This window comes from Pisolithus orientalis (genome assembly GCF_024613125.1).
Source record: "Pisolithus orientalis strain OTSU chromosome Unknown F5J12scaffold_10, whole genome shotgun sequence".
In the NCBI taxonomy this organism is placed as follows: Eukaryota; Fungi; Basidiomycota; class Agaricomycetes; order Boletales; family Pisolithaceae; genus Pisolithus; species Pisolithus orientalis.
Window position 1 is genome coordinate 609,070 of NW_026260791.1, and position 20,677 is coordinate 629,746.

A 20,677-nucleotide genomic window follows, 5' to 3' on the forward strand; every position below is an offset into this window, starting at 1 on the left:
TCGCAGAGAGTTTTTGACTTGCATTCATAAAACATAATAAAAGCGACCACATTGACAGCTGAAGTGACAGGTTCGATCATGATCGAAGTGATCTCCATTTATGGTAGATCGTCTCACTGGTTCCTGTTCTACGCCATCGTCGGTGTTTGTCTGTCCAACCGCAGGCCGGCGCAGAGATAGGTGGGGCTCGAGACATGTCAAATCCCACATATTTCGACATTCAGGTCCCTTTGTCCCGTCGTCCCAACTGACACGCCGCCAGTACCATGGTTGACTATACCTCCGAGTCCTTATAGTCTCGACAGTCATACATACGTTGAAACGCCTGTTCCAAACGTATACCTTCTTTCTCACCGACACTTACCTGACGATGATGCCGTTCTCTTCGACAAAACTCGTTCTTCGTGGTTGGTCACCAACCAAAGGTAACGAGGAAGAGGTATACGTCTCAACTCAGTCTGTCTTCACCAATTCTACTTGTCCGGCTGACCACCCCAAACCTCAAATCCATACCGAAGATACATCAGAAACGTCCCAAGATAAAGCCACGCCATCATATACACGGTTTGCTCAGCACACCGGCTCTTCCCCTGTCTTGGCCACCCATCGCTTTCCGATGGCACCTTCATCGGATCGTAGGGCACAACGAAATCGTAGCCGTGACCCTACTTGGATTCCTAGACCCCGCAATGCCTTTATCATCTTTCGTTGCAACTACACCCGCAAACACGCTGTTCGGAACTCGCAGGAATTGGACGAACAATCTCTCACTCAAACGCTCTCGAGACGTGCCGGAGAGGCGTGGAAGAAACTGCCCACTCCCGAGAAAGACAAGTATAAGCGTCTCGCTGATAGAGAGAGGGAGGAGCATGCTCGCCTTTATCCTCATTACCGGTTCCGTCCTATGCGGAGGCAAACCTCGGCGAGCAAGACGGCATGTTTCGAACACATGGGAAATAGCGGCATCACATTTGAGGGCGCCATTAATATCCACCCGTCTTCACTGGCGGCGTCTAGCCACTCTCACAACGAGAACGTGGCCGCCATGCCACTCAGTCCGACCTCCGAACGCACAAACAAAGCTTTTGAAAGTGCGGGGCGTAGTCGGTCAACGTCCGTTCCCCGGCGAGATCTACTATCCACTCCGCCCTTCGTTCCTTCGATGCAACCCGATTGCAGGTCATACTCGTTGATCGACGGGATTGTCATTGCTCGAGAACCATCGGACTGTGTAGCACAGGTTCTGCATCTCCCGCCACATGCAGCACTGGACCTTCGGCAGCCTATCGCAGCAACAGGGTTATGTCCATCCGATCTGCCACCTGAGGCGAATTGCGTAGACCAGCAGAACAAGGTGGGTCGACTTGGCTTCAAACCGGTGAAAGCTGTGCTGATTCCCATACTCCAGTCGTCCGATGGAATATGGCAGCTGGGACAATCCGAATGCGAATATCCCCTTCCATATCCATCCGCTGGTCTCTCTGTCGACCTCGATGCACCTTTCGAAGACCATCAGCAATCTGCTGGTGCGACGGTCCCTCTTAACAACGTGACGTCGTCTCTGGAAGGGTGGGATGGTCATTTTGGGCCATTGTCGCCCTCCGGGTCCGTTATGAGCTCTGTGGGTGGCTCTGGCTACGCCCCCTCCTCTTCATCTCAGTTATCATCGTCGTCACCTCCGCCTATGACGGGAAGTGTCCCGCATGATATGTCCGACGTGAGCGCGGACGAAAATGTACTCACCTATGGTTTACGAGAGCTACCTGCTCACCCCGTTGAGCGTGCAGTCACGGAAATGGGGTCCAGTAACTCACTTAGCCACTTCGCATATAGCCCTGTGGACAGGGAAGCATCGTCGTATGACGAGATGGAACGCGCGCAAGCGCTTGAAGCATACGCTATCGGGTTGCAAAACTGCGATCTATTCATGGGTAATATGGGGAATTATGTGGAGTATGCTCCAACATTGTTTGAGCAGCAGTCCGCGTTGTTCAGTGACCAGCCTGCAAGGCTTTCCCCGGAAAACGTGGTTCAGCGGTTGGCTGGAGAAGTCAAAACCGGTACGGGAACGGATGCGGGTGAAACGGTATGGTCGTAGGGAAGACGAAATCCTCCAGCCTCTGTTTGACAGCTCCTTACCTCTCTGGCCAGCTCCGATTGTTCCTCATCTCTTTTCATTGGCAAGTATTAGGATTTCTGCAGTTAGTATTGTATTCTTGTACATTCCCATTTTCACTACGATGAGTTCGAACAGTGGTTATTATCCTTCATCTATCTTTTAACCCCCGTTCCTGTCATTACGATGTTTGCGTTCACTTACATCCTACTTCAGTTTTACCTGTTGCCTTGTTCATAACTTTTCTTGTACATATACTTCCACCTCGTGTCACACATACGTGCATATGTTATCCAAACACATTCCCCCACCAATAGATCGACTTCAGACTTGCGCGCGCATTTCTTGCCCCGTGGAATTGAAATGATCAACTATCTCCCCTTCTCGGTCGATGATCGTAGGGTTTGCTCCCCTTACCCACTCCGCGCATCAATTTGCCTGTCTCCTTCTCTGGTGTTCCGATAGTCCCAAATGATTAAGGCGGCGGGGTGGAAGTTTGGCGATGATTGGCAGTGGCTTATCGTCTGCGCGCACGACCTACAAACGGTACCGGTGTAAGCGCTGTACGTGGGCCGTCGCCTACAGTAAAGGAATGAGCAGGTGGAAGCCTGTGGAAGCTCCGTTCTACGGTCCTCTGTAAGATGATCCGTCCGGAGATATTATTGAAGCCCACATGATCGATCGCTCATGAACGTGAACACTTGAGCCAGTGCCTCGGCGCTTGCCACCTTAGCCGCCAGTATTTATTGTTGACAGGATTGTAACGCGGAAAGCTCAAAAGGGGATACATTGCAGCGCCTCAGCACAATAAGCACGCTCAAGCTCATTATCCAGGACAGATTTGATGATATATCAACTCGCCTTTTTCGAAAACTCGTGCACGATCGTTTCGAATTATTCCTATAGCTCAATGACGATATACGTCGTATCTGCTTCTACCCCCTTGCCGATCTGAGTGGTTCTAAGGATCCCCTCTGTCAACCAAATGCGATTGGTGGTGACCGTGGCGTGTTCACGGACAAATGACAACAGAGCCTGTGACAAGCGCCGGTCGATAACGCGGTGGGTAGCAGCCCCTCTAAGAAATACAGGGTGGGTCATCTACTCACCCAGGCACGCAACGATCTCGCAGCGAAATCTCAAATACAGAGAGATCGTAAATTTTGCATCAAGGTCAAAGATATTCATCATAACTAAGACTCACGTTCAATCGACCACTCTTTGTACTGTCTTCGCATATTTCCTAGCCATTTGGACATTGTTTACGAAGGGACACGAGCTCGATGCACAATGTTGATGGAAAGATACATCTAAAAGCAGGTTTTTTCTACATGGAATGCGCATTTGATCGCGTTGGGAGTATAGAGGTGAGAAGAAGCTAAGTATCGGCGCCTGCCTTGCGAGAACTGCTGCAAAGATTCCATCCCTAGGTAAATAAGAGAATGTCAGCACATCGGCTTTGGTCAACTCAACTTATTTAGTGGCTTGGTCAAGATATTAAGTTGACTAGGGGCTATCGATGCTTGCATCGCACGGAAATGGTATATCGCCTCGCGAGTGGTGGCAAGGGTAGCCCAAGGTCCAGGGTGAAACTGTTGGTTGTAGAAGCTTGTTCTCGATACTCAGAATTATGGGCATTAGTGGAGATGAGGGGCACGAAAGTACACTGCACGAAAGAAGTGAGTAACTACCCAAGGTCGCAGCCATCTACCTACGATGTGGCGCCACCAAACGAATGACCGACGACAAGTTTCCGCTGGCGGAATCCATGTTCTTTGCGGGCGTCGCTTGTGGCTTGCGAAATTCGTGATAATTGTGTAGGCAAGGGTGTTGGTGTAGTCTCGTCCGGGAGGTAGTATAACAGAAAGTTAGCATTGTCGCGAGTGTTGTCCTGCGTGTCAACTGAGAAGTCATTAAACTCAATGATTACTGGTTACCAAGATTCCCCTACAAATTCCACCCAAGTTTTCCGCATTCACGAGAGCCGAGTCACCATGCTGAACGGCTTCAAAAGACCATACTTCATCCACTAAAGGGGCAGCTGGCGAATCCAAGAGGCTTCGTAACATGATTTCCCATATCTAGATGCCTGGTTTGTTTGGGACTTAGAGTGAAGTGCAGCTCGACTCGCCTCCTTTGGGAACCCATTCGCATGGGCGAGGAACAAAGTCAACCCAGTGTTCACAGTACCGCGTCTACAGGTCCTGACATAGCGGTTGACGCAGTTCCAGAGTGGTTTCTGGCCGTGTCCACCAGGCATTCTCCCTTACGTGAAACATTCCTGCCTCTCGATAAGTTGCTTGACGACTGTTGCTATCTGTTCTTTCCTTTCAGCGGGTGACGTGGAGTTGGAATGCGGTAGGGATCTCGGGAAGGGGTACATCTGGAACCACTCTGGGCTGCGCAGCGGGACAATGTGTGTGCTGAGTACATAATCCTTGTGAACGATGTCTTGCCTAGGAGGTGAAGGAAGGTTGGGACAGCGCACAGAGGCGGAGTGAGGTTGGATGGGAAGCGACGGTCGCGGATTAACCGACGGCCTAAGGCGGAGATGGTGTATAGGGTAAGCTAATCGTCCTCCTTGTCATCATGGGCTACTACAACCACTTGAAATGTGAATCCCTCCTTCCCTCCCCTATAAACCCATCAGAGAAAAGGCTGTGCGGCCGTCGGCCAGCAAAAAGAATGCCTGGGATGTGGTCGCCATCGCGATCCTGATTCGAGAGGTCTTCAGCATTGAACGATCGATCATTAAAAATGCTCATGCACTTGTTACCATTCTCATGTGCGACAGTCTATCCAACTCTGCCTTCGCTACTATTTGGATGCTGCATGACGTCCTGGAACGCGAGACACTCACTTCGTCATATCCGAGCAACAAGAACGCAAACTGTTGAAGAGGCGAAGATGGAACATACACTCTGAATGGGTCGCTGCCAAGGGTGATCGGGGCTTTAGACTTCCGGAGTTTTTCCTTGGGAAGTTGGAGTACGAGGGGGCCGCGTCGCAAAGACGAAACTAGTACTTGAGCTTGCTGGGAATCAAGTACCGAAGGTGGGTATTGTGAAGCAACGTAATCCCCGGTGTCGAGAGTACTCTTTTAGTTGCACCGTAGTTTGTTCGGTTAGCAAATCTCAGAAATCTGCTATCTTTACTCTGATACCCTACCGACTTTTATCTATTGTAAAATAGAACTGATCAAAACGAGCAGCGAGATTGACTCTTGGGTCATTCAGTTGGCGTTGCTGCTACTTTACACCCATTAATCCATTTTTACTGTCCTGCATGACCTGAACCGGCAGCGTCAGATTGCAGTACGGAGGGCGAAAACGAATATACTATACCTTCTAGATTCTCAAACACAGAACTCGTAAAGACCACGTTCCCCACCTTCATGGAGGATACCGCAGAAGTCTTTGCCTGGTGCGGTATAGACGGCACGTACTAAACCTGGGTCAGCCTTAGGCTCCTTATCATAGGGGTATAGATGGCCGTCTTCGAAGAGGGGGAACGCGAGCAAGCGGGCACCATTTTTGTTGCATTTCTTGTTGTCGAACTCAAGGCCATGGTAATAATCTTGCTCATGGTGCTCGTCGCCATGAGTAGAGTAATGGTGAAGCCTGTGAGGGTATCCAGTACGCCCAGGGTGCAAGGGGGCATGATGGACATTGTTCTTGGCTTTGTCTTCGTCGATTTTGTAGTTTCCTTTGTGAGTTTTACAGGAGTACTCCTTCGGAGAAATGACTTGTGAGTGGCGAGTGTGGACGAATGAAGTATAGAACGCGTACCTTGTTCTTTCGCATAGCCATAGGGTTAGCAAGAACTGGCGCAATGGCCAGTGTAAGGCAAACAATGGTCTTTGTCAACCGCATATCGAGTTGGAGAAGCGATAACGATCGCTATAGCGCTGTAGAGCTCCCTCATGCAAGCCTCAACACAGGCTTTAAATACCTTGCCTTTGGGGAATGGATTGTCCATAACAAAGTTCGCAAGCCAAACATCCAGAGGATAATTCTCGCCCAGTTGAACGAAAAGCGGCTTTGTCAGTGTTCCACGCTTCATCCAGAGTCAGAGCGGGACAGAATTAGCCTTGACTCCCCGGCCATACAACGAGTAGGTTTCTCATGACTCATGAAGCAAATGTCAACATAATAGACCGGTATCATACCTCCCTAGTTTGTGTTACCGGGTCCTGAGCGAGCCTGTGTATGGGCAAAATTCGATGGCAGAAGCTAGCGAATGATTCATTTCGACCGGAGCTTATACATGCCGAGCACGAATTCAGCAACTGTAGATGTGTAAACGTGTGTAGAAAAGGGAATTCCTCCAACAGGACCAAAGGTTTTGGGGTCAAGCTATGTTGCCTAGCAGTTGTGACTTCAGAGTTCTTCCTCGAACCGGAGGAGGCTGGAGGTCTTAGCATGCTGGCATGAGGAAGTCTATGCAATTGAGTCCAAATGGTCCAGGAGACGAAGAATACACCTACCGGCTGTCGTACCCGCCTGAAAAGTCGTCAGGGCTGGAGCCCGGGCGTCGCCCGACCGGAAGCCCCAATCGCCTGCGATAATACCCGGCCGATTCGAAGCCAGATGTTTGAACCGACTCGAGACGTTCCGGAGATTACCTCTCGGTCACTGTGACCTAGGCCATGCCTCTAATAGGACCGTCGCCTCTGGCGAATAGGTGTGCCACTCTCTCTTTGTATCGAGGGTGCCCACGGTGACGGCAGTGCGGAGGGCTTGAAGTTGTCTCCTACATAATGCGATCCCACGAACAACTAAACACTCAAAGACATGACGTTCTAAAGGTGCACACAAGAACTTGAAATACACTGTAATACATGTTGAGATTACACTGTGAATAGGTAACTTCGTAAGATTCGTGAAAGCGACGAGTGGAGAGTGGCAAGAAACAAATCACGACACTCAGCAGCTACCTACGACCCAGCCCGCTAACGTTCCATGCAGCCTGCTTTTGTACATACCCCACCTTTCCTAACACCCATAGCGTCCAATCCCGAATAGTCAACTTGCTTACGGGTAACCACCATGCAAAAATCTCATCCTTCACACCGAAGAGCGCAAGAATCTTCTTCGTGAGCCCGATGACCTCGAGTGCGCGAGCACGACGCTTTGTCACGAACTCGATAAGGATGCGATCGGCTTCCGGTAGAGATAAAGACGCAGACTCCGTCACTCGGATGTGCTTCACGAGCACCTCCCCGAGAAAGACTGCGTCCCGAAGACCGAGGTTCATGCCTTGCCCACCAGCTGGAGAATGGATATGGGCAGCATCGCCAACGAGGAGGATGGCTGCTCCTTCGGGTGTTGAAGAGTCTCCAGAGGAAAGACGAGTAAAGAAAGTATCCGCAATGGCAGAGTGGGTGCGGAAACGGGAACACCAGAAAACGTCCTTTATGCGGACGGCTTTCCCACTGGGGTTGACAGTAGGATCTGATGAGAGGCCGAGGGAACCGTATCTATCGAGGAGATTTTGCATGTACTCTTTCGACGGTGATTGTGGGATGGGCCCATCCTCTACTGGTGCGCCACATATCACTCTGAAAATTCTCCCTTCGACAGATTTACCGGTTTCTTTGGCAAGGTATTCGTTGAAAGTCAAAGGGAGGGGAATGGAGAGAGAGAAATTACTTGGAGACATGACACCTCTAAAGGTGATGTTGTCCAAGTCCGGGGTATCGAACGTGACATCCGCTTGAGCGAGCTGTGCAAGGCAGGTGGAGTCGTCTCCGAGACCGCTCTTCGGATCCGTGAAGGCAATACCAGCGACGGTGCGAATCTAAAACGCTCTTTATAACGATGGTTACGGGGGCAAACAGCACATATACGAACCGTAGAACGTGCGCCGTCTGCAGCAATGACATATTTCGTCGTAATGACTTGCCCGTCCTCGAATATAATGTCCGCGAGGTTGGCATCGTCCACGTTTACTTTCATAGCTACAACCTTGTGTGGGCGGTGCACAGTAACACCGAGGCTGGCAAGCTTTTCCCCTAGGATGTGCTCCGTGAATGGCTGAGGTATAACAAGTCCGTAAGGATGGCGGGTATATGGTTTCAGCCCCTCGAACTGAGGATAAGCCAACGCCGTCGTTCGAGTGCCCAAATTCATCGCGGTCATCTTCGTGCCTTTGGAGATCAACTCGTCTCCGCAGCCTATCGTATCGAGAGCCTGTGCATAATGTTGTTCGAGGGGGATGGATATCAAATTTCTGAGGGAACACCTACTTCCAAGGTGGCAGCATGGACAACGACAGCGCGGGAGCTATTGTCCCCTTTGACAAGAGCATCCACGACGACGAAATCTTTAAACCCATGGCGTATAAGAGACAAAGCGGTAGCCAACCCGGTTGGGCCGGCTCCAACAATTAGTACGGTGGTATTCCTGGGAAGCGACATGTTTCAGGCAGTGAACTTTGAAGTTCTGAGGATATCCGTAGGTGAACTACACAGGGTATATATCGTTTCCTTGATTGCACTGCTTGCCGTTCGGTCTGGGAACCTGCGAACGGTTGGCCCGATCTCTGAGTCACTGTGGTGGAGACGTTGGATGATGGTGACATGTTTACCTCGTGACCATATCGAAGTTTCCGGACGGCAAGTATTACGTGGAATCTCGGATGGTTGCTCGCCACGGTGACGAATCAAAACGTAAGGGTGGCACAGAGCTGCTGACGACGACAGGTGATACGGATGCGAACGGCTCAGATCAATGGTTTAGCAATTAGGCTTATTGTGGTTTGGGCCGACGAGGAGACGCGCTTGAGTCGTCTCATAAGGATTCATTTCCTCTGGTAGCTACCTTCGTACCTTAGTCGTCTACTCGATATCGGGGCGTAGCTCAGTAGCTCGCCATTCCGCCGAATTCCGACTGAGTATATCGCATTTTATCCGTGTGTCATCTGCGTACGCGTTGCCCCTTGCCGGGGCATGTTATTCTGCCAGTGGGTGTGTACACGGACTAGTGATGGCTGTGTCCTTGACAACGAAGCCCATGACTTACGGGTTCGGACGGGGTAGGAACCCCAGCAGATGGCGACTCCGTTTTGCGCTACATATCTTGGAAGTGCTGCTCAGGCGACAGAACACCTCCAGTGCCATTTTCACGAATTTCGGAGAGAAGCCATGGAAAGCACAAACCCCTACAAATAATTTTTCTACATATTCTGACTCATCTAGTTGTCCGCTTTTGCGTCAGGAAGATTTACTTATGCTCGTGATCGAGAGGAGCTTTCGTTGTAAGCCTCGCGAAAACGCATTCTGTCCCTCACATCGTACCTCCGACGCACTTTACAGCACATTCCTAAGAAACCACAGCACGTGCATCAGATCCGACTCCCTATAATACAGTGATATCTGTGTTCCAGGCATCTCGACTTCGCACGATGACCACAGTCGCACAACTTCGTGACTCTCCTTATCTACGACCCAGCCCACTAACGCTCCACGCAGCTTCCCTTCGCAGATAATACACTTTCCCCAACATCCACAACATCCAGTCACGCAAAGTCACCTTATTAACAGGGAACCACCATGCGACAACCTCGTCCTTCACTCCGGCGATCGAGAGCAAGGTCTTTGTGAAGGCGATGACCTCAAGCGCACGGGCACGTCCGCTCTGCGGCGAACTTGGCAAGAATGTAATCGGCCTCCGACAGAGGCATAGATTCCGTCGCTTTAATGTGCTTCACGAGCACCTCTCCGAGGAAGACCGCGTCCCGAATGCCGAGGTTCATGCCCTGCCCGCCAGCTGGAGAATGGATATGGGCAGCGTCACCAACAAGTAGGATGGCAGGCCCTCGAACGTCTGATGAGTCGCCTGAAGAAAGCCGAGTGAAGAAAGTGTCCGCGATGGCACTGTGGGTGCGAAAGCGCGAATACCAGACGATATCTTTCAAGCAAACGGCTTTCCCAGTGGGGTTGACTTTAGGATCAGCCGAGAGGTCACGTGGTCCGAATTTTTCAATGAGAGTCTGCATGTACTCCTTCGATGGTGAGTGTGGGACAGCCCCTTCTTCCAGTGGTATCCCCCACACCATCCTGTATATTCTCCCTTCAATATGCTCATGGGTTTCTTTTGCGAGATATTCGTTGAAGGTGAAAGGAAGAGGGGCACAGAGGGAGAAATTATTCGGGCACATTATACCTCTGAAGTCGGACTCATCCAAGTCTGGGCGATCAAAGGTGACATCCGCTAGAGCAGCCTGCTCAAGGGTAGTGGGGTCGTCTCCATGATCGCTCTTCGGGTCTACGAATGCGATACCAGCAACAGTACGAATCTACGGCGCTGTCTGTAAGAGCAATCGTCGAAATGATGTCCCAAAGACGAACCGTAGAACGTGCGCCATCCGCAGCAATGATATATCTCGTCGTAATAGTCTGTCCGTCCTCGAACACGACGTCCGCGAGATTGGCATCGTCTGCGTTGACCTTGACACCCATGGCTTTGTGGGGACGATGTACAGTAACACCCAAACTGGCGAGCTTTTCACCCAAGACGTGCTCCGTAAATGTCTGAGGTATGATGAGTGCGTAGGGATGACGGGTGTATGGTTCCAGTGCATCAAACTGAATGTGGGCCAGCTCCACTGTTCTGGTGCCAAATTTCATCTTGGTTGCCTTTGTGCCTTTGGACACCAGTTCGTCTCCGCAGCCTATCACGTCTAGAGTCTGCCGTCACGTTGAAGTTTTTGGGGTCAACGGAGGTGGACTGTTAAGTTTCTGACTGGACACCTACTTCCAAGGTGGCGGAATGGACAACAATGGCACGGGAACTGTTGTCCCCCTTGACGACAGCATCCACAATGACGAAATCCTTGAACCCGTGGTGAACAAGAGACAAGGTGCTCGCTAGACCAGTTGGGCCTGCCCCAACGATTAGCACAGTGGTACTTCGAGGGAGCGCCATGCTTCAACTGCGAGTCTGAAGAAACTAGCAAGAAGAGATGCTGGCTGTTGTGTTGGCTATCGAAGCCTTCCGTTCCTACATTTTTGTGCGCCATGACATCATGATGTGGTCATTGTCTGAATCGATGACATACCGCCGCTACCCAATTGACTATTAGGCCCGTGATAAACACGCCGAAGGAGTGGTAGACCGTAAAAGCTTGTATGTGCCTTGTCATGCGAAGTGACTCATTCCGAATACCCTTTAATCGATTAATCCAAGAACATTCTGATCTTATGTTCTGCGCAGAATTTGGGTACAGTACCTCCGAAGTTTGTGAGTCTGCTCCACATCATACTGTCTTCCTTAGATTTTCTTGGAACGCCCAGGGAAGACCGAGTCTGCTACACATTAGGACTGGGTAAATGGTTAGCGAAATATTACAATCGCCGCGGAGCTTGATTGCGGAACTCCGAAGACCAAGAAGTCTAGCTATCTTGTCAACTCGGACAAAGCTCTCCTTATTCTGCAATGAAAGTCCAGACGGCTTTCACTTCAAGCCTCACGGTTTGCATTCCTTCACTTAAGGTTTTCCCCTAAATGTGCAAATCGTATCTTACGACCAAGTTTACGGTTAAGGAATAAGTCGGTGAGCATGATGATATTCTCGAGAAGGTTGGTATACAACGTTTTTCCGTTCCAATGAATTATATTTGTGACAAGATTAGATGCAATTTCTTGTTGAAGATTTTCGCACCGTATTTCTATGCCACGCCCAAACCCCAATCACCAACAATGCGCAAAACTTCATACTTTACAACGCAGCGACGATAGTTGTGGATTCTCGTATTGGTATGTGACTTTGCAGTCTTCTGAGCTCTCCTTTACCTACGACCTAATCCACTCATGTTCCATATAACTTGCCTTCGCAGGTAATTCACCTTTCCTGCCATCCAGAGCATCCAGTCTCGTAAAGTCACCTTACTGATAGGTAACCACCATGTAACAATCGTGTCTTTCATTCCGCCAACGGAAAGCAATTTTTTTGTGAACCCGATGACTTCGAGTGCGCGGGCGCGTCGCTCCGCAACGAGATCGGCAAGGATCTGGTCGGCTTCGGATAGAGGTTTGGACTCCGTCGCCTTGACGTGTTTCACTAGCATCTCTCCTAGGAAGACTGCGTCTCGAAGACCGAGATTCATACCTTGCCCCCCAACAGGAGAATGGATATGGGCAGCATCACCAACGAGGAGGATGGCAGCTCCTTCCGGTTTCAATGAGTCGCCGGAAGGAAGACGAGTGAAGAAAGTATCTGCAATGGCGGAGTGGGTCCGAACTCGGGAAGACCAAATGATTTCTTTTATGCAGACACCTTTCCCACTTGGATTGACGGAGGGATCCGACGACAGATCCAGGGGACCGAATCTATCGATGAGGCTCTGTATGAATGCCTTCGATGGGGAGTGTGGAACGGGCCCTTCTTCTACTGGTGCCCCACATGCCACCCTGAATATTCTCTCTTCAATATGTTTACCGGTTTCCTTTGCAAGGTACTCGTTGAATGTGGGAGGGAGAGGGGCACAAAGGAAGAAGTTGTTCGTAGACAGCACACCTCTGAAGTTGAAGTTATTTAATTCTGGGTTGTCAAAGGTGACATCTGCTGGAGCCAGCTGCGCAAGTGTGGTGGAGTCGTGTCCGGGGCCATTCTTCGGATCTACGAAATCAATACCCGCAATGGGGCGGATCTGAAGCGCTCGCCATAAGGATGACCGTGTGGAAAGCGCGCCAGGTACGAACCGTTGAACGTGCGCCATCCGCAGCAATAACATATTTCGTCGTAATGACCTGCCCATCCTCGAATGTGACGTCCGCAAGGTTAGTATTGTCCGCGTTTATCCTCATACCCACAACGTTGTGTGGACGATGGACTGTGACACCAAGACTGGCCGCTTTTTGCCCCAAAACATGCTCCGTGAACGTCTGTGGTATAATAAGTCCGTAAGGATGACGAGTATATGGTTTCAGTGTATCAAATAGCAGGCGGGCCAGCACCCCCGTTCGAGTGTCAAAGTTCATGCTCGTCATCTTGGTGCCTTTGGAGACCAGCTCGCCTCCGCAGCCTATCACATCGAGCGCCTGTCATGATGTTCGTTAGGGTCAATAGAAGTGTACAGTTAAATCTATGACAGAGCACGTACTTCCAAGGTGGCAGCATGGATAACGATAGCACGTGAACTGTTGTCCCCTTTGACGAGAGCATCCACAACGACGAAGTCGTTAAACCCGTGATGGATAAGTGATAGGGCGCTTGCCAGACCGGTTGGCCCAGCTCCAACAATTAGAATAGTGGTGTTCCGGGGAAGTGACATGTCTCAGATAGTGAAGTTGAGGAAATATGTATACGGGGTATAGACGGTATCCTTGTTGAGTATTAACATGCCCTGCAGTGCTAGAGAGCGGTAAATGGCTAGCGCTGCGAGACTTCAAAACCACGTAGCGTAGGAAATGAGTTATGTAATGAAGACGCACGGTGACAAGTAAGGGACCATTTACCTACCACCGCCGATCTTGGTTACACAAACGGTCTCCAGTTGTTTTGCGCGGGCGACCTTGTGACGCACACGCATATCGAACAATACATGGACCATGAGCTCAAGCGGAGCCATTCTCAGATAACTTGGTGGTGCGGTTAGTTCCAGGTGTAAAGTTCACCCGGACAACTTGTACAGCCTTCAAATTAAATCACGCCACGCGTGATGGGATTCAAAGATGAATCGATGACTCACCGGCTCCTCTCAGCACTAGCGTAGTAGCACAAGTCCAGCGTGCTAATGGCTGTCGAGGTTTAGTCACCTGGCCATTGTTAGGGTTGTTGATGGAACGATGTTCGAGGCGAGTGTGGGGGTATAGGTATTGATTGCTTGTCGTGAGGTGACTAGTCATAGGAGAGCTTTCTGGCTGGTTTTTGGATTGGCAGGTTCTCGTCAGAACTTTTTGAATCGTAATCGTCATATATCTAGGTCCCAATCGTCATCACATCAATACGAAGGTCCAAAACTTCGCAGCAAACACAGTAGAAAAAAACTACTATTAGGTAGGTTGCGGATTCCCTCAACTTCGCAGTATCTCTCTTTATCTACGGCCCAACCCACTGAAGTTCCACATAACTCGCCTTTGCAGGTAGTACACCTTTCCTACCATCCATAGTACCCAGTCCCGTAAAGTCACCTTACTGATAGGTAACCACCATGCGACGACCGCGTCTTTTGTCCCACCAACTGAAAGAAGGCTCTTTGTGAACCCGATGACTTTGAGTGCGCGGGTGCGTCGCTCCGCAGCGAAGTCAGTCAGGATCTGGTCGGCTTCCGATAGAGGTTTGGACTCCGTCACTTTGACGTGCTTCGCGAGCACCTCTCCGAGGAAGACTGCGTCTCGAAGACCGAGGTTCATGCCTTGCCCCCCAACAGGAGAATGGATATGGGCGGCAGTCGCCAACGAGGAGGATAGCAGCTCCTGTGGGTATTAATGAGTCATCTGGATGAAGGCGAGCGAAGAAAGTATCGGCAATGGCGGAGTGGGTGCGGACACGGGAAGACCAAATGACTTCCTTTATGCAGACACCTTTTCCACTTGGATTGGCAGAGGGGTCCGACGACAGATATAAGGGATCGAATTTGTCGATGAGGTTCTGTATGTATGCCTTGGACGGTGCTTGTGGAACGGGCCCCTCTCCTACTGGAACCCCACACGCTATCCTGACTATTCTATCCTCAATAAATTTGCCGGTTTTCCTAGAAAGGTATTCGTTGAATGTGAAAGGAAGGGGAACAGAAAAGAAGTAAGTGTTCGCGGACATCACGCCACTCAAATTGGAGATGTTTAACTTCGGGTTGTCAAAGGTGACATCTGCCGGAACAAGCTGCACAAGTGTAGTGGAGTCATGCTCCGGGCTATCCTTCGGATCCACGAAGCCAATACCCGCAATGGTGCGAATCTAAATTGTTCTCCATAAGGGTGATCACATGGAAAGCAACGAAAGTACGAACCGTTGAACGTGCGCCATCCGCAGCAATGACGTATCTGGTCGTAACGACCTGTCCATCCTCGAACGTGATGTCTGCGAGGTCGGTATCAACCGCGCTTACCTTCATACCCACAACTTTGTGTGGACGGTGCACAGTGATACCAAGGTCGGCTGCCTTTTGTCCCAAGACATACTCCGTGAATGTCTGTGGGATAACGAGTGCATAAGGATGACGAGTGTATGGTTCCAGTGAGTCAAACGGAAGGCGGGAAAGCGCTCCTGTTTGAGTGTCAAAGTTCACGCTCGTCATCTTTGTGCCTTTGGAAACTAACTCATCTCCACAGCCTATCATGTCTAGAGCCTGCCATATTGTTATTTGAGTCAAGTACTGATAAATCTGTGAAAGGTCACTTACTTCCAAGGTGGCAGCATGGACAACAATAGCACGGGAACTGTTGTCCCCTTCAACGACAGCATCTACAATGACGAAGTCCTTGAACCCGTGATGGATAAGGGACAAGGCACTCGCCAGACCAGTTGGGCCAGCTCCAACGATGAGTACAGTGGTGTTTTGGGGGAGCGACATGTTTCAAGTCAGTGAAGTGTTCAGGAGACTACCGGGTAAAGATTGTGGAAGCCCTTGCATTTATTCGTTCCCTCGACTCCTGGCAGTCCCTGCAGGACGATTCACTGAGCATCATATCACCGGTTGTCATTGTCGAGTCAGTGCACCCCTGAAAACGATGACACACTTCATGTTGCGCTGATGAATCATTGCGGCAACGGCAACTCTGTCAGTGGCCGACCTCGCTATGGGCAAACGAGCATCTGGATTGGCACAGCCACTCGCCGCTCGAGCATGTGCGGTGGGCTTAAAGGGGACTGTGGATGTAATTTACATAAAACCGGACTTGCTGCTGCGAAATCGGACTCGCTCAGAACATCGCCATCTGCGGTTCCGTTCCAATGCTTACATTCTGCACAGAAGTCGGGTACCTTCCTTACCAAATGAGTCTTGTGTCCCAGTTGTCTCTCAACGAGCTTTCATGCTCTCGACTCGTAATCCTATGTCAGCGTTTTGGGTGTCTGTAGAGTTCTCGGTTTCCCACAAATGTGGCGAATTCCCAATCCACGGCATAGAACGATGATATACATGTCTGCCAAGCGAAAAAAAAAGATTGATTTCTTCGAGTTTGTGGTATGCCTAAGGTACTCGGACTTCGTTTGTCTGCTATCTCGTAGCGCAGCGTCTAAGCCACTACGATAAACTGCCATCCCTCTGCAATTGAAAACAGGGTCGTCCCTTGGCGAGCGAGGACTAAATTCTTAATATTTACTGGCATCAGTCAAATCCACCCAAGCGGGTTCAAAAATCCTTTCCACAAGATAGAAAATTCAGACGGACGTACCAAGGAAGCCTCTTAGCCCTTCCCCGGGCATGTTCTAATCAATTTTCTTCAGGTATCATGAGCCATTATGCCAACTGGAACAATCTACGATTAGCGTCCCTGCTCTGGAAGTATTTTGTCACTAGTGATTGATGCGGAAGGCCCGGCGGGTGCAAGGGACGATAAAGGTGACTGTTTTCCGCAGTGCTGCGCACTGGTCCTGTTGGTTCGTTGCTGTTAACACGTATATACATGGCGGACAGAGTGTAGTACACATAGAGTCCTCGTACTACCGAAAGTCCAGTTCCCTCAATCGCAACCTCCCCACAGGGGGTTGTTCACGTCGCCTTGCGGATGGTCCAACCCTCCCAGTTGTACCTCGTCTCTCTGTCAGACCCCGGCTGTTCCATCCTCCACTTGACGCCATCAACACCTTCCATAACCTTGGACGCGATAAGCGCAGCGGAAGCGGGGACCCATTGGTGGGCAGGGCATCTGAGTGTCCCTTCCCCAAACGCAAACATGGCTGGCTTTACCTCGTCCTGCCACCTTGCAGGCCTGAATTCCCTGGGCTCCCCCAGATGTGCCCCTCTCTCGTCATAGTTCTGGACTGCCTTTATATCCGCTGTCTGTACATGGCCCTTGAGCATCGCTTGCCACCTCGGCAGTCCATACGGCCGCGAGATCTGCTCAACGGGTGGGTGCAGTCTCAGAACCTCTTTGATGACATCTGCAGCACTTGGGTCCCCGTATCCTCCCATAGACACGCTAAACTGCCGTCTCGTAGGGTTCTCGCCAAAATCGAGAAGGGGATTACGCGAGGCAGGGAAGCACTGTGCGCAGATGACCGTGGCCGCGACTAGTCGCCATAGCTTATCATACAGCGGAAATACCAAGTTGATTGGGGGGTAGTCTGGATATTCCTCTCGGGCCGCGACCCACTGCGCAAGAGTGTTGTGGATCTGAATAGGTGAGACGTTCGTATGTCCGTGTTCACTGAATTCAAAGAATGCGTTGGTGATTTCCTCTACCGTGAGATCCGTTTCTGGGAGTACTCTGCCGTGAGGATCGTTTTGGTTTAAAACGCCAACAACCCATGCGTGAAAGGTGATATGGCGAATAAAAGCGGCGAAGTCGCATGAGGCCTCGGGGAGGAACTGGAAAACACTCCGTTGTGCTACCTTGACCAACCTTCTCCACCCTGTCGTATCCAGATCAACCACTCGCAAGATCTCTCCAACCCTCGTGACGTCCTCAGCGTGCCTTCTCTCGTCCTCGGATACAAATGTACTCGTAACTCCGAGTACCTGGTCGAGACGTCTGTTTGCCCTTGCACGCATCTGAAGAAGTGCGTGCGCGTCAACGTCGGGCGGGTCAAGTACCTCCCTCACTGCGTCGACCGTTTTCCCTCGACCTGCCTTGATCATCCTTTTGGAGAAACGTATAATGGCGCGGAAGAATTTTATGGGAGGCGTCATAGCTTGATAGTCGGAGTTAAATGCGTTTACGGTGGTCGTGGGCGTCTTGAAAGGAGCTTATGTATTCTTCCTCACCCTTCGCATGTTCTCTGCCTCGCGGTGCAACTTAGCATGGGAACCTACATATTTGGGGTGAGTCTGGAATGGCCTGCTCTCGATGTCATTCTCTTTCGATGTGTGGGATACATATGGATTTTGAACGCCCCTACGTGTTGTGGGTGTCGTCTATGCATGGTAGCATGTACGTACTGTTCCTCCATTCGTCTGACCTGATTCTGCCACACCGAGCGCTAGATAGGGCTTTCTCGGAATGTGTTTGATAGCCGACCCTTGCACATACACGAGGTCCACGTTCCTATGGTTCTTCAATGGCACATGTCGAGCTTCATCTGGCTGTGGAGTCTGAGGCGCCCTGCGCTTATCATTAAGCACCGTTCACATCTCCTTCTGGGCATTCAAACTCTTTCAAACAACAGGTACGATACCACGTGTTGCCCTTCCTTGATGCCACTGAAGGAGTAAGTATGGTTTACACCTTAACTTCAGCCATTCGCTCTTCTGGAGTGTGGTCCGATGGAATACAGGGTTCCTTCCACAACGTTCACACTGCCTCATGCTAAAGTAGTGAGTTAATCTGAACCGTTTGTTCTTGTAGGATTATATAATTTAATTGCGTACAAGAAGCCGTCGTAACTTTCTCATCGGCTGTTGCAATTGTTGTCGCGTCTACCCCTTCTCCTCTTTCAACATTCTCAACAGTTTACGAACGCCCACGACAGTGGAGTCGTCGGGATATTCGTCCTTGGAGGGGTCGGGACGGCATGCAAAGCTCCCATCAGCAACCCGGCCTTTCTGCACGACATTGTCCATGATCTAACGACCCGTTTTGTGGTATGAGTGTTGGAAGAAATTAATTAAGGATGCATGAGATAACCACGATGACGCCGTGCTTCCGGACTAAGCCTTTCGCTTCGAGAAAGTAATTAGGGTAGCTTTACTGTCAGCGTCTATGAAAATTAAGTCAAATGACTCCACCGTTGGAAGTTCCTTAAGGGTTTCGATGGCGTTTTCAACCAGCACTCTGGAGTTTCGTATTCCTGCTTTAGCTAAATTATCACAGGCAACCTGTGTTTATGCCACCGGATCAGCTGTTGATAGATGTGTGCGGAGGCATTTATAGAAATGTTGTAGAACGTTACCTTGGCGTTAGCTTCTGATATCTCAAGCGTAATCAGTTCGCCACATAAATGGTCGAATATCTGGGGTGACAGATAAATGATCAGTCCTGTTTCGGCCGAGTAGAGGTGAGGGAAGCAAACCACGCACCGAGTGTTCCCACTTCAAGCACCCTCTTTGTACCCACAGTAAGCGCCATGAGTTTCAGGAACTTGCCCTGAGAGGCTGAAACTGTGATCTCGGGAAGTCAATTCTCCGCGCTATGCGTCAAGGAATGCTCCAATCCCTCATCCGGACGGATCAAGAAGGAGTTGTGATAAACTTCCGGCCCATCAGGATGCGAATAAATGGTTTAAACCTGTCACTGACTGGTCGTGACCGCGATTTCGTCATTCTCTGTACCTCTAATGCGATCTGGGATCTCGGCAAATGTCGACGCCATTTCTTTCTGAGATACGACGCTGGTCACGTAGTTACTGATAACAGCTTTGGTGAGAAATCATACAGGAGGTGCTAGGCGCTACAGTATCCAAATTCTCCGACTCACCCCAGTGAGCCTGCGACCTTGTGCTAGAATGAACCACAAGACTGAAAAGACTAGGATACCAAGAGGAAAACTACATACACGGAGAATGACAACGAACGGGAAAAATAGTAGATCGAAAGGATTCGATGTGATGATCGACGAGGAGACTATGCCATAACCTGGTAGACTTCGGCGAATTCCGAACGCTGACTAATCTCTTGACCCAGCTGGCACTGTTGCCCCCAATCAACAATATCAATCAATAGTCATTCATCATCACTGGAGTTGTTTAAGTAGTAGTTCACGGTTCGTCCGATTGCACAAGACGAGAGGGAGTCATTGTTCTATTGGATTAAATGAAACAATACATCATGTAGGATAAGGAGTTACAGTGACTCCAAAAACCCTTTCAATGTTTGCTCTAAATGGAGTGTGTGAGGTGTGGCATGAAAAGGGGTGGGAATTTTGCTTTGCATCTCTAGGACCAAATTTAGTAATTGCTCTTGGCTACAGAATGGTACCTTTGTCACATGATTTGGCTGACAGGCAGTGGAGATATTGTTGATTTAAAACTGCAATACCATTGAAAGGGTTTTTTCACTTTTGAATTGAAAAGGGTATTTGGAGAACCAGCAGCTGAGATCTCAGGAGGGATGGAAAAATATGATGACATAATAAACCACATGATCTTCCAGATGATTTGTCAGCATGTAAACAATGACAAACATTGAATTTGTACCATTAAACCTCCCTCTTTTACCACAACTCATGAGATGATCTCTCTGGCTCACATGGTCATTTTCTCAGGGAAATATTGTCAAATACTGGTGCCCACTACTGTACCATCAGTATAACATGCTCTCAGGACCATCAGTCCCTTAAAAAACCTGCTGCCAGTCAATCCCTGCACTGTTTCCCCACCCATACCTGATGTATTCTGGGACTAATCAATGCTTGGAAGGCTGAAAATGTTATGGAGGTCAATCTGGCACTTCAGAACATGATGGACAAACCAAGCCCCTCTTAACCAATGCATTTCTGCCACAGGGACACTGATATGGAG

General features: G+C 49.9%; 8 protein-coding genes across 8 annotated transcripts; 1 reads left to right on the forward strand and 7 right to left on the reverse strand.

Annotated features, from left to right (window-relative positions):
- Nucleotides 1-616: 616 nt before the first annotated feature.
- Nucleotides 617-919, forward strand: F5J12DRAFT_718976 (high mobility group box domain-containing protein; the record flags this gene model as incomplete). Its single annotated transcript, XM_051741142.1, has 1 exon — nucleotides 617-919. A coding segment is annotated over one exon (303 nt), but the record flags the coding sequence as incomplete, so codon positions are not given.
- Nucleotides 920-3,466: 2,547 nt separating this feature from the next.
- F5J12DRAFT_41966 (uncharacterized protein) lies at nucleotides 3,467-4,544 on the reverse strand. The gene is made up of 5 exons (XM_051739335.1): nucleotides 4,248-4,544; nucleotides 4,068-4,197; nucleotides 3,832-4,018; nucleotides 3,590-3,782; nucleotides 3,467-3,525 (listed from the first exon to the last, which is right to left on the reverse strand). The coding sequence occupies exons 1-4, from the start codon at nucleotides 4,374-4,376 to the stop codon at nucleotides 3,623-3,625; spliced, it is 606 nt and encodes a 201-aa protein (XP_051601131.1). The 5' UTR covers nucleotides 4,377-4,544; the 3' UTR covers nucleotides 3,467-3,525; nucleotides 3,590-3,622.
- A 541-nt stretch (nucleotides 4,545-5,085) lies between these two features.
- On the reverse strand, nucleotides 5,086-6,133 carry F5J12DRAFT_41880 (major allergen Asp F1). The gene is made up of 3 exons (XM_051739330.1): nucleotides 5,905-6,133; nucleotides 5,461-5,846; nucleotides 5,086-5,406 (listed from the first exon to the last, which is right to left on the reverse strand). The coding sequence occupies exons 1-2, from the start codon at nucleotides 5,986-5,988 to the stop codon at nucleotides 5,472-5,474; spliced, it is 459 nt and encodes a 152-aa protein (XP_051601132.1). The 5' UTR covers nucleotides 5,989-6,133; the 3' UTR covers nucleotides 5,086-5,406; nucleotides 5,461-5,471.
- A 776-nt stretch (nucleotides 6,134-6,909) lies between these two features.
- F5J12DRAFT_824138 (FAD/NAD(P)-binding domain-containing protein) lies at nucleotides 6,910-8,451 on the reverse strand (the record flags this gene model as incomplete). Its single annotated transcript, XM_051745429.1, has 3 exons — nucleotides 8,364-8,451; nucleotides 7,969-8,307; nucleotides 6,910-7,915 (listed from the first exon to the last, which is right to left on the reverse strand). Coding segments are annotated over exons 2-3 (1,151 nt in total), but the record flags the coding sequence as incomplete, so codon positions are not given.
- A 948-nt stretch (nucleotides 8,452-9,399) lies between these two features.
- Nucleotides 9,400-11,524, reverse strand: F5J12DRAFT_42100 (uncharacterized protein). The gene is made up of 3 exons (XM_051739343.1): nucleotides 10,873-11,524; nucleotides 10,467-10,805; nucleotides 9,400-10,414 (listed from the first exon to the last, which is right to left on the reverse strand). Exons 1-3 carry the CDS (start codon nucleotides 11,041-11,043, stop codon nucleotides 9,731-9,733), a joined length of 1,194 nt encoding a protein of 397 aa, XP_051601134.1. The 5' UTR covers nucleotides 11,044-11,524; the 3' UTR covers nucleotides 9,400-9,730.
- Nucleotide 11,525: 1 nt separating this feature from the next.
- On the reverse strand, nucleotides 11,526-13,624 carry F5J12DRAFT_41947 (FAD/NAD(P)-binding domain-containing protein). The gene is made up of 4 exons (XM_051739333.1): nucleotides 13,576-13,624; nucleotides 13,221-13,503; nucleotides 12,820-13,158; nucleotides 11,526-12,767 (listed from the first exon to the last, which is right to left on the reverse strand). Exons 2-4 carry the CDS (start codon nucleotides 13,389-13,391, stop codon nucleotides 11,907-11,909), a joined length of 1,371 nt encoding a protein of 456 aa, XP_051601135.1. The 5' UTR covers nucleotides 13,392-13,503; nucleotides 13,576-13,624; the 3' UTR covers nucleotides 11,526-11,906.
- A 530-nt stretch (nucleotides 13,625-14,154) lies between these two features.
- F5J12DRAFT_891644 (FAD/NAD(P)-binding domain-containing protein) lies at nucleotides 14,155-15,632 on the reverse strand (the record flags this gene model as incomplete). Its single annotated transcript, XM_051747509.1, has 4 exons — nucleotides 14,155-14,535; nucleotides 14,609-15,016; nucleotides 15,069-15,407; nucleotides 15,462-15,632. 4 exons carry the CDS (start codon nucleotides 15,630-15,632, stop codon nucleotides 14,155-14,157), a joined length of 1,299 nt encoding a protein of 432 aa, XP_051601136.1.
- A 1,084-nt stretch (nucleotides 15,633-16,716) lies between these two features.
- Nucleotides 16,717-18,388, reverse strand: F5J12DRAFT_824168 (uncharacterized protein). Its single transcript, XM_051745430.1, has 2 exons — nucleotides 18,207-18,388; nucleotides 16,717-18,153 (listed from the first exon to the last, which is right to left on the reverse strand). The coding sequence occupies exon 2, from the start codon at nucleotides 17,910-17,912 to the stop codon at nucleotides 16,773-16,775; it is 1,140 nt and encodes a 379-aa protein (XP_051601137.1). The 5' UTR covers nucleotides 17,913-18,153; nucleotides 18,207-18,388; the 3' UTR covers nucleotides 16,717-16,772.
- Nucleotides 18,389-20,677: the final 2,289 nt, after the last annotated feature.

Coding starts and splice junctions, on each gene's coding strand:
- F5J12DRAFT_41947 (XM_051739333.1), bottom strand. CDS start 13,391: ATGTCACTTCCCCGGAACACCACTATTCTAATTGTTGGAGCTGGGCCA. Junction 13,159..13,220: donor TCCATGCTGCCACCTTGGAA/GTACGTGCTCTG, acceptor ACATCATGACAG/GCGCTCGATGTGATAGGCTG. Junction 12,768..12,819: donor CGGATGGCGCACGTTCAACG/GTTCGTACCTGG, acceptor CGAGCGCTTCAG/ATCCGCCCCATTGCGGGTAT.
- F5J12DRAFT_824168 (XM_051745430.1), bottom strand. CDS start 17,912: ATGACGCCTCCCATAAAATTCTTCCGCGCCATTATACGTTTCTCCAAA.
- F5J12DRAFT_41966 (XM_051739335.1), bottom strand. CDS start 4,376: ATGCCTGGTGGACACGGCCAGAAACCACTCTGGAACTGCGTCAACCGC. Junction 4,198..4,247: donor CGAATGGGTTCCCAAAGGAG/GCGAGTCGAGCT, acceptor CCAGGCATCTAG/ATATGGGAAATCATGTTACG. Junction 3,783..3,831: donor TCGTTTGGTGGCGCCACATC/GTAGGTAGATGG, acceptor TCTTTCGTGCAG/TGTACTTTCGTGCCCCTCAT.
- F5J12DRAFT_42100 (XM_051739343.1), bottom strand. CDS start 11,043: ATGGCGCTCCCTCGAAGTACCACTGTGCTAATCGTTGGGGCAGGCCCA. Junction 10,806..10,872: donor TCCATTCCGCCACCTTGGAA/GTAGGTGTCCAG, acceptor ACGTGACGGCAG/ACTCTAGACGTGATAGGCTG. Junction 10,415..10,466: donor CGGATGGCGCACGTTCTACG/GTTCGTCTTTGG, acceptor ACAGCGCCGTAG/ATTCGTACTGTTGCTGGTAT.
- F5J12DRAFT_41880 (XM_051739330.1), bottom strand. CDS start 5,988: ATGCGGTTGACAAAGACCATTGTTTGCCTTACACTGGCCATTGCGCCA. Junction 5,847..5,904: donor TGGCTATGCGAAAGAACAAG/GTACGCGTTCTA, acceptor ATTTCTCCGAAG/GAGTACTCCTGTAAAACTCA.